Below are 15910 nucleotides of genomic sequence, written 5' to 3'. Positions count from 1 at the left end.
CAGGAAAAATCCTTGTTTTACTTTTGGAGAATGTTTTTTTTGGTACAGATGTTGCACCCATACAAAGAGATTGAAACTTTGTCCTAAGCAAAAGTAACAGGTAGCATAAAAAAAATTAAAAGACCTTAGTTAAGGTTCCAGCTGCTTCTCTTCTCCACCATCCCCTGCCAATGAGCACCCCTATGTTTCTCTTTTTTAAAAGAAGCTTCAAACAAACATTATAGCACAATAACAATATAGTTACCATCTATCTCGCACATGATCTAAGTGAATGTAGATCGATCTCTAAACCTGAAACTTGACATTCACGGCACATAAACCAGTGTAAAAATGGTGCAAGCAACCTAGAATATATCACGTCTGAGGCACACTAAATTGTGTCCAATTCAGGTTAGACCAAACTACTGAACATCTGTATTGTACTCCTAATGATTACAGTTACATCTCTGTCCTCCAGCATCCCCAAGTGCTTTGTGCCCTTGTCCCAGCCCTCTTTGGCAGAGAGGTGGACTAGCACTTGGCCCATGCTCAGGTGGAAGCTGGAAGCCCCTGGAAAGTTTGAGGTCATGAGGGTCATGAGTTTGAGGTCCCCACAGAGGGAGATTGGGCCTTGGGGGCTAGGGGTGAGGATGTGGGGGTCTGCCAGTCCCTGCTGTGGTGATGCCTCTTGTCTCACTCCCTCCTCCTCCCACAGCCCTTTCAGGTGGACAGTGGGTCCAGGATCACCCATCTGTCTAGCTCCTACTTGTATAAGACCCTAGTCTTCACTCCTGAATCTTGGAATGAATGTGCCAGGTTTAAAGCCCCGTTCTCCACCCTCTCTTCCAAGTTTCTGTGTTGGGTTCTGCCCCTGCAGCTTTCCCCCTGCCCCCAACCCCTGCCCCATTCCCAACTCTAACTGCCCCTCCAAGTTAATTCACCCTTTTCCCAAGCTTCCACTGCCCCCACACTACCCCTCCCCCTCCAAAGGTTTGCTGGTTTGCATCGATGGGAAGAAGAACCAAGTTCTGACACGGGCAACATTCAACAGGTTTTCTTTAATAAAAATACGAAAAGTTTGGCAAGTGCAACATTGTAAATGGAGGCTTGTCTCTTCCTTGTGTGCCATTTCCCTGCATCCTAGTGCATACCCATCAGGAGAGGCAGTGGGGAAAGGTGTCCAGCCAGTCAGGGTTGTGGCCAGCCTCACCAGGGATGAAGGGCCGCAGGAGCGTGGGGAAGGAGATCCATCACTTAGTGCCAGGGTGTGGGCACTTGGGGACTTGAAGCCCTCTAGCCCTACTCATCTAGGGAGTGCACCTGGTCTCCACAGGCAAGGAGGTAGTTGGCTAGGCCTTCATAGACCCGGAATACCTAATGGTTTGTGGGCCAGGGACACAGCCTCTGGGGGCTTGCTTCTGCCAGCCTCCATGCATGCTAGGAGTGCTATGCCTGGTCTGTGTGCCACACCTCCTCTGCCCAGTCTTTGTGGAAGACCTCCCCCCAGTCTTACAGATGTTGTGGAGGATATATGCAGTGATGATGAAGCACAGCACATTCTCCTCTACCTCACGGTGCACACTGAGAGCCCACCAGAGCACCTTGAAGTGGACAAAGGTGCACTTCACAGTTGTGCAGCACCTGTTCAGGCAGTATTTGAAATGTGGGGGTTTTTTGGTGGTCCAACTGCCCTATGTAGGGCTTCATGAGCCAAGGCAGGAATGGGTATTTGTGAGTACCAACAAGAAATGCATACTCATACACGTACACTATTTTGGCACAAGTAGCTGTTTAAAATCATTTTAAGGAGTATGACATAGGGAATTGGTATTGGAATGTACCCTTTCCCTTTTGGCCCATTGATACCAGTTCACACCAAAGGCCAAATTCTGCAAAGAGAAAAGCTCTCTTTGCTCCATAAGATTAGCCATTACTTAGGTATAGTGCTATTAAACTTAATGGACTTACCTATTTGTTAGGGTGTGTGGGATCAGACCACAGGTGAATAGTAAAGAATAGAAATGGGTTTAAATCTCCTGAATGAGTGAAGTACAGTAGGAAAGGGGCTTGATTTATGCAGGCATGACACTGCTGTTTCTGTTTACTGTGGTGAGCAGCAGTACAGTCATGTATCCTTTGGCTTTTGAATACCTTTGAGCCATGTCACTGGCTTAATAGGTGATGCAGTTCTTGTGTGGCTGCACTTTGCTTTTACTGAAAAATAGCCCCTGGGCCACCTTTGCCAATTGGGCCTGACCCACCCATGGATGCACCAGTACTGTACCTATATGATTGTGTACTGACACCTGTGAACACTTACGTTCTGTATTCTGATCAATCTAATTTATACATGGACATTGGTGATAGTCAAGCCCAGTATCTTTAAAAGGAGCAATGTTTGGTGGGTACAAACAAATGGCTGTTGTAATCAAAACAAAAGAGAACTAGAGCAGACAGACAGACACATTATGAATTCACTTACTGTGTGAGTAGAATTAGTTACTTAAAGGGTTTTTTTTGTGCTTGTTTGCAGGTTGCATGGCCGATACCATGAAATGGCACCAAACGTTGTGCCCATGGACTATACCAAGGATCCAGATGTTAAACTCCCTATGCAGCTTATAATAAACATGCCTGAACTAAAGGTATCGCTTCTACCCACTTTAAAATTACAATCATGTTATAAGTGCTGCAGCCTACTTCCCAGAACCTTTGCCTCTAAGAAGTGAGCTTGGTACTATAAATATATGCATGCAAAAAATTGAGACCCTCCATTTGCCAGTGCTGTTCAAGGGCAAAGCAAGCAATAGACACTGGAAATGATTTTAAATAGCTGCATGAAGTAGAGATTTCTCCATTGCAGAAAGTGCCAGAATCAGAATTTGGGAGGGTCATATCATGACCTCAGCTACATGTATACAGTCCTTGCTGAAGTCAGTGGAAACTGTTTTCAAATAACTGATTGAACCCAGGAGTTTCTGGTGCCTAATCCTGTGAATTGACTATTAAACCAGCAAGTCTTTCACAGTAGTATCTGGAGGACTTGTTTGCAATCTGCATAAAGCTGGCTGGTCAAATGGTGCCAATTCCTTTCCTTGTGGCTAAATTGCACAAAAATAAACAAAGAGCACACTAATAACTTCTCTGTATTACTTAGCCACGAAGGGCAGATATTATATGATGATTACTATCCCTTGTGTTGCCATAGGGATATTATGATGATAAGCAGGAGAGGAAAACTGATCCATGGCATCATGAACAAAAGGCGAGGTGTCTGTAAGACGATCAAAATCAGACTCATGTTTGCAAATATTTGAGGGCAAAAAATGCGACTCCGAACTTTTATCTTTTTAAATCATATTATAGCCATTAACCATGCCATAATTTTAATAGGACAAGATTCAGTTGTTAGATACCAATTAATCTATTGAAGCAATTTATTTAATTGTATGTTAGTTTTCTGTATAATATAAAATATGTTAGTGAACAGTTTCTACTTGCAGTTTCACGCAAAAACTATTGTTTACTCCCCAATATTGTTATAGGAAGTGTCAGCCTCGTTTTTAAGAGCAAAAATATTCTAACAAGATTTTTTTTTCACTTCTTTTTTTATGTTTTCATATTTCTCTATCATATAGCACAATAGTCACCATCTAAATAGAACAAAAGCAAATGCATTATCTGTATGAATAAATAATAGTGCTGTTCTGAAATCAGTACATGCTGGGATGCTACATGTGACACTACAGCAACATAGCATTGGTGGGCACAAACCGTGATGCTGACGCTACTTCGCTGTAGTGACAAGCTACCTTGCTATAGTGCATTGCTACGGCTACATAGCTGCTAAAAATAACTGTGCGTCGCCAGGATGTAACGGCTGTTACTGTGCCATCATTCGGTACTTCCTAAAGCAAGTACTGAATAAAGGCACAGTAACAACTGCACTGGGGGGGGGCATGTGTGGATGCACCCACTGAAAGGCATCTAAAGCAGAACTCAAACAGAAGTTCATAAACTCCCTGCTCTTCAACTAGCACATATGGTATATGTTTGGGGCTGGGACAAAGCCATACATTTTCACAAGTAGCCTGCTTTGCTCAGAAAAATGTATTTGTTGTCTTCTGTGTTACAGGGGTGTAGGTTGTAGCCGTGTTAGTCTAAGGACATAGGCAGACAAGGTTCTTTGGGTGAATCTGATATCTTTTATTAGACCAACTTAAATAGTTGGGGGAAAAAAATTTAAGCAAGCTTTCGGGTTCAAAAACCCTTCGTCTGGCTGACGAAGTTTCAGCAGTTGGTGTGCGCTCTTCCTGGATGGAATGAAAAATAAAGAAGCCAGAGGCGGGGCTGGTATGCATGCAAGATAGGCAGTCAGTGAAGATGTAGATTGAGGAGTCAATGGGTGAGAGACAGGCTGGAGTGGGGAGGAGAGAAGGGAGATGAATAGGGGAGAAGTACCTGGGGAATCAGATGTCAGGCAGGTTATAATGTGTCATAAATCCAATGTCTATATTTAGTCCATGATTTTTAGTATCCAGGAGGTTGATGAAGTGTAGTTCATAGACTTGTCTCTGGGAAGTGGTGTGTAAGTTTTCTTTGAGGTTCAGGACTGAGAGATTGAAGAGAGAGTGGTTTTCTTGTGAGAAATGTGCCCCCACAGGTAACTGGGTGTTCTTGTCTTTGATAGATTTCTGGTGCACGTTCATTCTGGTGCGCAGTTGTTGTTTGCTCTTCTACATATTTTCCATCAGGGCATTTGGTGCATTGGATGAGATATAATACATTTCTGGAGGTGGTGTGTTCTGGGCCTGAGGAAGTTTGCTTCTGGTGATGAGGTTAGTGAGATTCAAAAGAGCCACCTGGATACCACGTGAAGAATTGCTGCAGTACAGAAGAAAACCCCCCACAAATTGGACACCGCTGGTTATGACATATCACCCCTCCCTCGAACCCATACGGAAAATCCTCAAACAATTGCAACTCATACTAGAAAGAGACCCTATTCTTAAAGAGATCTTCCCAGAGCCACCCATCCTAGCCTTCAAACAAGCACCAAACCTCGCTAACCTCATCACCAGAAGCAAACTTCCTCAGGCCCAGAACACACCAAATGAATCCAGACCATGCGATGATAAGAAATGCAAAACCTGCCAACACATCTCCACCTCCCCCACAACTCCTACACCCCACAACAGAGACATCAACATTCCTGCATCTTACAGCTGCACCTCCAGAAATATAATATATCTCATCCAATGCACCAAATGCCCTGATGGAAAATACGTAGGAGAGACCAAACAACAACTGCGCACCAGAATGAACGCACACCAGAAATCTATCAAAGACAGGAATACCCAGTTACCTGTGGGGGCACCTCTCGCACAAGAAAACCACTCTCTCTCCAATCTCTCAGTCCTGACCCTCAAAGGAAACTTACACAACACTTCCCAGAGACGAGCCTATGAACTCCACTTCATCAACCTCCTGGATACAAAAAATCATGAACTAAATACAGATATTGGATTTATGACACATTATAACCTACCTGACATCTGATTCCCCAGGTACCTCTCCACTATTCATCCCCCTTCTCTTCCCCCAACCCAGCCTCTCTCTCACCCATTGACTCCTCAGTCTACATCTTCACTGACTGCCTATCTTGTATGCATTACTTTTCATTCCATCCAGGAAGAGCCACACACCAATTGCTGAAACTTCCTTAGCCTGACGACAAAGGGTTTTTGAACTCGAAATCTTGCTTAAATTTTTTTCCCCCAACTATTTAAGTTGGCCTAATAAAAGATATCAGATTCACCCAAAGAACCTTGTCTGCCTATTTGTTGTCAAGCACTTGACTGGCTTTCATGTCGTAATAATTTAATTTTATAAAATAATCTTGTAATACTTTTTTCAGAACTGCAGGTATACGTTTGGCTTAAGAGGCCTAATAAACCTGCAGTTCATAAGTTGGGTTTATGAAGAAAATGAGAGGATTTTATCATGCAAGGATACTTTGATCTCTTCAGCAAGTTCTAAGCATATTATTTGCGATATTTATACATTTTTCACGGTGCGGGGTCCCCAGGGGTGGTTGTGATGCCCTTAGGGCTCCATGACCATGCCAGCTTTGCCCTGCAGGTGCCTTCTAGTCTTGTCTGCCATATCTTGTTGGTTAAGATAATAGATAGGGAGGCTGCCCTCAAGTTGCTGCACAGTCATGGTCCTGAAAGACCCTACTGAATCATGTGGGTTCTTAGACTGCTTGCTGGATCCCACTCTGAGCAGGTGTCTCACGAGACACCCCAGCCTTATGGGCTAGATGTGTGGTTCCAAAACCTGCCCTTTACCACGCCCCATGCCTTGAAGGTGGTATTTAAATGTTGTCCCATTTTATGAGGCCTCAGTCTAGCTCAGCCTCTTGTAGTCACTGGGCCCTCTCTGATGCTACTCTCTGCCAGCCTGTCTCTGTGCCCTCTCTGGTACTGGGGCTCTACATGGTAGTGTGCCACAATGAGGCCTCCTGTTCCCCAATTAGCCACATCCCAGTCCACCAGTGTACAAACAACAACAAAAATATGAGCCCCTGGGCTATAACATAATATAAACAGTGCAGGGTACACTCTGTCTCTTTAAAAGAGACAAACTTCTCCCTGAGCATTGAGTGCTTCGCAGCCCAGGGTACTTGATGAGCTCCTGGAGCCCCACTAGTTCTGTAAGCAGCATATGTGGCAGCCACAGCGTTTCTGAGCAGTTCTTCTCTGCAGGAGCTCCTTCCCCTGGCAGCTGACAGAACCGATCCCCAGACTAGCTATACTAATTCATAATACCAACCATATATGCATTCAGATTCAACAGCCTTGATTGCAAACTGTTACATTGCAACTGGAATAGGATAGAATAGGATAGAATAGAATAGAATATATAGGTGTTTCATAGTTTCATAGTTTTAGGGTCGGAAGGGACCTAATAGATCTTCTAGCCCGACCCCCCGCCAGGGCGGGAGAACAACAAAAGAACCCTAAACAAAAAACGGGACTTAAATGAGTCCAGCCAGGTAGGTATCCAGCCTCTTCTTAAAGATCCCCAGGGTAGGGGCCAGCACCACCTCCCTTGGAAGTTGGTTCCAGCTCCTAGCCGCCCTAACTGTGAAGTAGTTTTTTCGGATGTCCAATCTGTACCTCCTCTCCATCAACTTGTGCCCATTACTCCTTGTTATGCCAGCAGGGGCTAGGGGAAACAGCGTCTCCCCCAAACCCTTCTGGTTCCCCCTAGTGAGTTTATAGACGGTCACCAGGTCCCCCCTCAGCCTTCTCTTGTGGAGGCTGAATAGGTTCAGGTCCCGCAGTCTCTCACTGTAGGGTCTGCCCTGTTGTCCCCGGATCATGCGGGTGGCCCTCCTCTGGACCCTCTCCATGTTGTCCACATCCCTCCTGAAATGGGGCGCACAGAACTGGACACAATACTCCAGCTGCGGCCTGACCAGCGTCGCATAGAGGGGGAGGATCACCTCCCTGGCTCTACTCGAGATGCACCTGTGGATGCACGACAAGGTCCGGTTAGCCCTGCCAACCATGACCTCGCATTGTCGGCCCATGTTCATCTTGGAGTCAGTAAGGACACCAAGATCCCTTTCCGCCTCCGTGCTCTCAAGTAGGGAGTTCCCCATCGTATAAGTGTGCTGCTGGTTCCTACTACCCAAGTGCAGCACCCTGCACTTGTCCGTATTGAAACACATCCTGTTCCTGTTATAATTAAATAAGAACAAGCCCATGGGTAATCAGTGATTTCAGAAAGATTTCTTCTCTTGTACAACATGATAAATACTATGACAGTATTAAAAGAAAATGAAAAGAGGGCAGTTCAAAGTTTATTATTTAGCTATACAATTTAGTATAAGCAGTATTCCCCAAACCAGTATTCTTTTGTGAAATTGTATTTAAAAATGTAGTGTTGAATATTTAATTTTATCACTTGTGCCAGCATAGTGTATTTTAATTGCTCATAATCCATTAAAAAAACCATTTTTTGGAGCAGAAAACGTTTATTTCAAATATATTTTAATTAGTCCTATTTGTTCTTTTATGCAAAAGTTTCTGATATTCAAATTCTTTATTATTATTCCTAGAGCTCAAAGCATGTATTGCCAAGGTGGGCAAGTGGTGTCATTCCTAACGGGAACAGGTACTACTCCTAAGTGGGAAAACCCAGGCACAGAGTTTAGCAGTACATTTTTCAAAACTGGCCTCTCATTTTAGATACCACACTTTGAGTTAACTTAAACAATATAGCAACCAAAGGTGCATACATACGTACTAAGTCAACTTAAAATAAGGTGACTTAACTAAGTTGGCTTAAGTTAAGCCGTGTTGGAGTGTATATACACACAACTCCTTGACATGGTGGCAGCCATCTTGTGAGCTAAGTTGACTTAACTAATGTGACTCAAGATAATACACCTCAGAGGTTTATTATTTCGTGCCACATTAAAGTCGACTATGCTCCACATATGTGCATGTGCTCTGACAGTTAAGTCAACTTAAAAAAGTTAAGTCAGCTTAACTGTCAGAAAGTTGGTATGTGTGTACGCACCACAAGATTTTCAAACCTGGGCAGCTAAATCAGTGGCTAGATGGTCAAAAGTGCCTAGCACCCAGTAGGCCCAATTAGATTTCTGGGCTGAATCCTCAGTTGTGGAAAACTGGTGCAGATGAAAGGTGGGCACAACAAAGGTGGCTTTATGTCCTCTTTTGCTGCTCTTTGGTCCCAGAACCAATCCTCAGTGTAAGTGAAAGCAACCTCTGGATTGTTCCTTTACCTATTGTCAAGGTTCTATGGAGTGTAACAGAGTGGAACAGTCTCTATCTACACATCTTTCCTCCTGACTGAAAGGGTGGTTAGTATAAACGTATGGGTACGTCCCCATAAGTCCGGATCTATGAATTTCTAGCTGCTTTGCCCCACCTAAGTGCTTCAAAACAGGCAGCTATGATGCTAGTATGCTGGTATGTGTAGCTGGGAAACGGGTAATACTTAACCACTCTTTAGAAGTTCTGCCAGATCACTAGATGATCAAGACTATATAAATGTATAAGGTATTGTTGTTTGAGACACCCTGTTACAACAGATACCATATCTACATGAACATAAAGAGAAAGAGGGTAAGGAAAATAGTAGATCATGTATTGTGTGCATAGGAATATAAGACATCATGAGCTGCACATTTAAAACAATATCAGAGGATAAGAATGTCTAATGTGCCCCTAATTGCGTTTAGCCTTCTGTCTGCTGCTTCTTTCTCAGAAATATTGCATTCAAATTGAATCATATCAGTGTCATAAATTGTGTCATTAGGGCTCTTTGATTTAGAAACTGTTTCTCTGACTCAACAATCCCTTGCAAGGACAATTTAAATAAATATGACATGGATCTCTAATCTGTCATGTTTGCAACTCACCCGTCACTGTAACCGTTGGCATTTAGGTAGTGCGAAGGGTCAACAAACCTTTACATTTTACATTAGCATCAAACTAGAAGTTCAGGGGTAATTGGATACCTCAGAATATTGGTAATAGAAACACTTGACTTTAAGTCAGTAAGTGAATCCAGAATAGGTTGATTGTTGATTACCCTCTGAGAAATTAATTCAAAGTGAAGTGAAAGAAACAGAGACATGGTAAGAATTCTACTTGACCCTAATGATATAGGATCAGGCACATAAAAAAGCTCATTAATGACCTTCTTCATTATAGCTGAAATAGAGTGCAATACATGCCCCGTGGGGCAAAGGTTTGCATACCTATTGGCTTCTCTGAGAGCATGTACAAAATTTTTGAGGCTTCTTTCTTGCTTTGAGAAATGTATATGAGAATGGAGCTTGGTAAAAATGTTGAAGCTTGTGTTGATGAAAAGGTGACAAATCTTAGTGTCAAATTTTACCCCAGTTGCTCCAGTTTCATCTGATATTTTAAATTCCTTGTGATATTTTTTGTAAATTCCTTGATTTTGGAATTTTATCTGGAAAACTGATTTTTAAACTATTCATAAAGTATCTTTCTTTCAAGGACTGGTAAATTTGCCTCCATGGTGGAGTTATTTTGGGGGAAGCAATTTGATTTCCCATTTATGCCAATACTGCCTTAGAAAATTACTGTTGTTTATTTGTATTGCAGTCACCTTTGAGAGTTCCAGTTATGGACAAGGACTCTACTGTGCCAGGAACTGTACAAACAGAAAAAAAATACAGTCTTTTTCCCACAAACGTAGTAGCTGAAGAAATGGCAATTATCCTTTTTGCTTATGCACCAAGAAAGTTTATGTTAGCTTTACATTTGCAACTTTTCTAAATAAAGAGCTGAAAAGATCTCTTTAAGAGTTTCTACCATCAGTAGCTGTTTAATTCACTTATAACTGAAGATGAAGCTAACAACTTGGTCTCCAGAAAGAAAAACACTGAACAAACTATCTATTGAATTTTAAATATATTTTTGAGACAGAGTATATTCTTGTCTCACAGGCAGTTTTTTCTTTTTGTTTTATTTGTTGTTACTGGCAAGGCTGTACTCAACACTAGTGCCACAGAATCTGATAAATGAACAGAATCAATAATGCACTTTTCTAAATTAGATTCAGCTGCTGTAGAGGAGAAGGATCTCTATCATACACTGTAATGGCTGAGCCAAGAGGAATTGAAATGCCACTTCTGTGATACAAGGAGAGAAAGTTTGCTAATAGCCACAAATTTTAATCTGCAATATATCATTCATTAATACATGATAGAGTGAGGGGCTTTCAGTTCTGTCTGCTGGAGGAGAAATCAATACTGGGGAAAGGAAATATGTAAAGATAACTGCTGGTGTGCCTTTCACTCCATTGAAGTTAACAGAGCTACACCAATTTATTCAATTTGGCTTCTTCCATTAAAGTCTGAGCCCTCTAATCCGTCAGTCTTATTACATGAGCATGATTCCAGGCAGTTTTTTGTCTTAAATGGGTAGCACTATAAATATCTGGATCTTGAGGGAATCTGACATTCCCCTGAAACACCTTTAGGACCAGCTGGACACATCTTGGATGATCAGTCATCTTTTCCTATCCAAGCCATGTATGAGTTACTTATAACTTCATACTCTAGAATTAGCATACAAGGCCAGCTGCAGTGCAAGAATTCTGCACTCTTCCTCCTCATCTTCCTTGAATCATTCCAGTGAGGCAGACATTGCCAACTGATTCCTCTGTGCTAATTTAAATGTTGTCAGCATCTGTCCCTAGCTCCCTGATAGGTAGGTTGCTGTGTAGGGATGCTCAAAAGCCAGTTTTGTACACTGGATTTTTTCATGTTAGGTCTTCTCCCCGTATTTGTGATTTGTTGATCAGCCAGTTCATTTGAATTCTTAAATGTTTTGCCCCTTTCGTAAATGCTAAAACAGAAACCCAAGAGCTGCCACTGATGAAGGTACACAGGTAGTCAGGAGCCGGATTTTTAAGTAGAATATTCAGATAAAAGAGAATTACTAAAATGCAGTGAAACATTGAGATGAGCTGTGTATCCAGTAACCTTCAGTATCTTTTTGTTTGTTCTTTATAATAGAAAATGATTGCACATTGGGCTAAAATAAGTCACTGAAGTTAGTAATTGAAAGACCTATTAGATCAGTATGTACTGATCTGTTCCTATGCCTTAGTTAGAGTATGTATCAGATACCTATCTTGATCTTAACCTCTAAGAGCTGCTTAAAAAGCCTACCACCCTTAGGTGTATTTTGACATCTCATTTTCAGGATCTAAGGAATGCTATTTGCTTTAAAAGTGGATGAGGGATAATCAAGAAGAGAAGCGCGTTCGTATCTGTTAGAAGGCCATGAAAGGGGAAACTGGCAACCAGGGATCCTTTTCTCTGTTAAAGGTATTTGTGTGCTATACTGTTTCCCTTGTCATTCAGGCAATCAAGATATTACTATCCCTTGCTTAGCTTTGTGCATAATGTCAAGTAACTGAACTTTGCCAGTTATACCCAGTCTCCAGTTAGGGTGGGGTATACATGCACAACTTGGCTTACATTCCTTGTCTAGAGGAGATTAGATTTTAGAGGGCTAGTACTACAGCCAAGAAATACTGTAAGGAGTGTTTTTCAAATATTCATTTAAATATAAGGAGTTATTATGGGCTGTGTCCATGCTCTTTTGTTTTTGCTTTTTCTAGGAAGAAATTCACAAAAAGTTGTTATAGCAATAGCAGATTTAGGTAAGCCTGAAGAATAATTATAGAAGGGTATTTTGAACTGGTTTAGCTGGAAAAACAATTTGTAAGGGTTTTCCTAGTTCAGTCAGAGAAAAAAAACATACCATGTGACTTCTTTATCTAGGGGCAGCTAATACAGGCGGTTCAAATGTGAGATTTCAAATATTTACAGAGAACTTATAGAACAAAAGTCACAGATAAAAAAAAATATCCAAAGCAATTATTTGAAAGTCCTTTTTAAATAATCATTATAATTGAGAAATTGCAGTATGCTCAACAGCAATTCCTGAACAGAAAGAGATCAAGATATCTAAGAACTAGTTATTCAGATCTCAGTTCTAGCTTTTAGTTATGTCAAGCTTTTTATCAAAGTTCACAAGCAATTACACATGTATGCTGTATCTGTAAAAAGTGGCCTTTTTAGGAGTTGTGAAAGATGTTTTTCTAGTGTCTCAAAAAGCCAAACACCAGCCTAACCATTAATTAGGGCACTTAATCACTATTGTAGATGCCAGCAGAATAGACAGCAGCTCTTCTTTTCCCAGCCACAATATGCGTAACCAATAAACCTCTTCTCAAAAATGTCCTCTATAGTCCAGGAATCAATTGAAATGTCGAGAGGTAGCATTTGAGTTGCTAGATCAACGTTTGAGTTGATCAGCATTTGAGTTGAGTTGCAAATCCTTGAATTGTAAGATCAAACCTGGAACATACATTTGTTATAAAAGCCAATTGGCATTTGCAAAGGTATTTAAGGAAGTTAAAAGCTCAACTCCTTTTGAAATTCAATTAGATTTGGGAATGAACTCCTAGGGCCCATCCAGATGACCGCGGTTGTGTGGTATGTGGTGCTGCAAACACATTTGCAATGCCACATACCGCACAGCCCAGTGTTCTCTGCATTGCAAGTGTGCGCTGCCTGAACATGTGCTGCACAAGATTTTTTTTTCTGCTGTTTTTTTTTGACCCCTGGATATCTAGGGGTCAAAAAAAAAATGTGAGGAAAAGAAAAACGGTGCAACGCAAGTTCAGCTGCAAGGTGTACTGCCAGTACTTGTTCCCGGGGAACCAAACATCCGCACATGTCCGGATGCACCCTGAGGTTGCATCCATACATGCAGACTCGTGCACTTGCAGCAGCACAAATAGCAGCAGCACAAATTTGTGCCGGAGATTTGTGCCTCAGCACATGTGCCTGAACATGCATTTTGGTGTGGGGCAAGTTGTGCCACTTTAGGCAAATTAACCTTACCCAGCTCCTCCTGGATCTTCAGCCAAGGGGAACTAGAGACTGGGGCCAGCACCTGTGCTGGCCCCAGCAGTAAAAAAAGCTGCCCTGGTGAACAGCTCAGGGCTACTTGCCTTTGGGAATTTCTGAGGCCCGGCCAGTTGGTTTCTGGAGACACTAGCCCCTTGTGCCAGCTGGACTGCTGAAGCAGCTGTAACCTGGAGTGGCCCCTGTACCCTCTACCCATTCCAGCAGTCTGGCAGTGGGTCTGCTGCCTGTCTGTGACCTGCAGTCCCATGGCTGCATGCCTACCAGACTTGGACGAGGACTGCATGACCACCTGGGCTGTGGTATGGGCACTGCAGCAGAGCATTGTGCACCTCTGGGCCAGCTGCCAGTGGGCCGTGGCTGCACAATTGGCCTTTGGGTGGCACTGCGGTCATGTCTTCTGGTGCCCCCACTCTGCCATCTGGGCAGCTATCGCTCAGAAGATGTGCTTGCTGTGGTGGCCCACTTTGAACGCCAAAAAGCATGTCCCGTTGCCCCAAATGACCAGGTCAACCACCTCATCTGCCCTCCTGCTGGGCCTGGTTCTGGCCCTGGGCAGGCTCCTCTGCCTGGGTCTCACCACTTGCCTCACCAGCAGAGATCCTGGTGTCCCCTGTTTAAAAATTGCAAATTCTCTGATAAGAAACCCAAATTCTCATTAAAATACCCAAAATCTGTGTTCTTCCACTACTTAGATGAAATGCCACTATATAGAGAGAGATCAGTTGGGCATTTTTTTATTGATATATTTCCAGCGTACCAGTGCCTCTATCATCATAATAAAATAATTTCTAAATATCTGTATGCTTTGGTGTTTGCTTTTGGTTTTTTTATCATAAAAAAATCAGAGCTGCCCCTGCCCCCTTCGCTCACCAGGATGTGGGGCACTGAGCAGCACTGATATGCTGGTGTCCTGTTCCTGCCCTTGACCTTCACTCCCTTCCCACAGCACTCCTCCCACCCCCAGCACCCCTCATTCCTGACCCACAGTCCCTGACTGCCTCCACTTGCTCCCTCCTGGCTGCAGCTCTGTCCCAGCACCAAGACATGAGTCCATCTGTAGCTTTCCACCCATGGTTTTATGACTCTGAGCAGTGCCAGGCCTTGCTGGTCTTCTCCCTGCACCTGTGCCCAGGCCCCAGCAATCACTGACTGGTAGAGCCTCCTGGCAGTGTGGCACAGCCCTGGCCACCTGGGACCTGGTGCTTCATGGCGTCAGCCCACTAGCACATGCCCCCAAAGAAAACCAGGCTGCTGTTGCTGTCACCTGGCATCCTGGCACCACACGCAGGGGCCATGCACCCTCAGGCCAGGCCAGGTCCTGCCTCCACATGCCCTGTGTGCCTTCGAGCCAGGTCAGCTCTATGCAGGCAGGACCTGGCCCAGCTTGAGGGTGCGCGGCTCTTGCGTGTGCTGCCGGGACCCCAGGACAGCAAGAGCGGCCCAGTTTTGCCTGAGGGCACATGCTAGTGGGCTGGGTCAGTGCAGTACCTTGTTGCACAGGCGGTGCCAAACATCAGGTGGCCGGAGCCAAGCTGTGCTACTGGGGGGCTTTGCCAGTCAGTAGTGGGCTATGAGTGCCCTGATAGCCACTGCTGCTGTGGGGAGGCTGTGCACAGGGCAGGGGGGTGGGCAGGGGACCCACCTCTCCTGAACAGTTCCCCCCAACCCCTACAACCCCAGTGCCCCCCTCCCCTCCCCCACGTCCCTGCTTACCTGGGACAGTGCCTGGGTCTGGGTCATGCTGCAGCCTTGCCCTGCTCCTATTTGCCCCAGCATGCTGGAGCAGCAGGGGCACTGGGCAGCCATACAGACGTGGCCAGAGCATCTCACTGGAGGCCCCAGCTTCTGGTTGCTTTAGGGCATGGTCTAAGAGTGTGTCCTGCATCGCTTTTTTCAGCATCTTTTTTCTTGATACTGGGATTTCCAAGTATCAAAATTAGAGTCCATGCTGCAAATATACAATGCGGAGAACATTTTTTCATTCCCAGTGTCCCTTCCAGCATCCCATAGATTCAGAAATTCATAGATGTTAGGGTCAGAAGGGACCTCAATAGATCATCAAGTCCAACCCCCTGCATAGGCAGAAAAGAGTGCTGGGTTCAGATGACCCCAGCCAGATGCCTATCTAACCTCCTCTTGAAGACCCTCAGGGTAGGGGAGAGCACCATCTCCCTTGGGAGCCCGTTCCAGACCTTGGCCACTCGAACTGTGAAGAAGTTCTTCCTAATGTCCAGTCTAAATCTGCTCTCTGTTAGCTTATGGCCATTATTTCTTGTAACTCCCAGGGGCGCCTTGGTGAGTAGAGCCTCACCAATTCCCTTCTGTGCCCCCGTGATTAATTTATAGGCAGCCACAAGGTCGCCTCTCAACCTTCTCTTGCGGAGGCTGAAGAGGGCCCAGGGCCCCAGTCTC

General features: G+C 44.0%; 1 protein-coding gene across 3 annotated transcripts in view; it reads left to right on the top strand.

Moving 5' to 3' along the window:
* Window positions 1-15910, top strand: part of CIB2 (calcium and integrin binding family member 2) — a 116892-nt gene that overhangs the window by 53063 nt on the left and 47919 nt on the right. For all 3 annotated transcript variants that reach the window (XM_006027214.3, XM_025208410.1, XM_025208411.1), the window contains one exon: window positions 2513-2624. In XM_006027214.3, the coding sequence (XP_006027276.1) occupies window positions 2513-2624 (112 nt within the window). The remainder of the gene's footprint in view (window positions 1-2512; window positions 2625-15910) is intronic.

The sequence above is a fragment of the Alligator sinensis genome, unplaced genomic scaffold (genome assembly GCF_000455745.1).
Source record: "Alligator sinensis unplaced genomic scaffold, ASM45574v1 scaffold954_1, whole genome shotgun sequence".
Taxonomy (NCBI): domain Eukaryota; kingdom Metazoa; phylum Chordata; order Crocodylia; family Alligatoridae; genus Alligator; species Alligator sinensis.
Note: the sequence above shows the minus strand (reverse complement) of the source record. Positions and strands in the feature narration are given on the sequence as shown.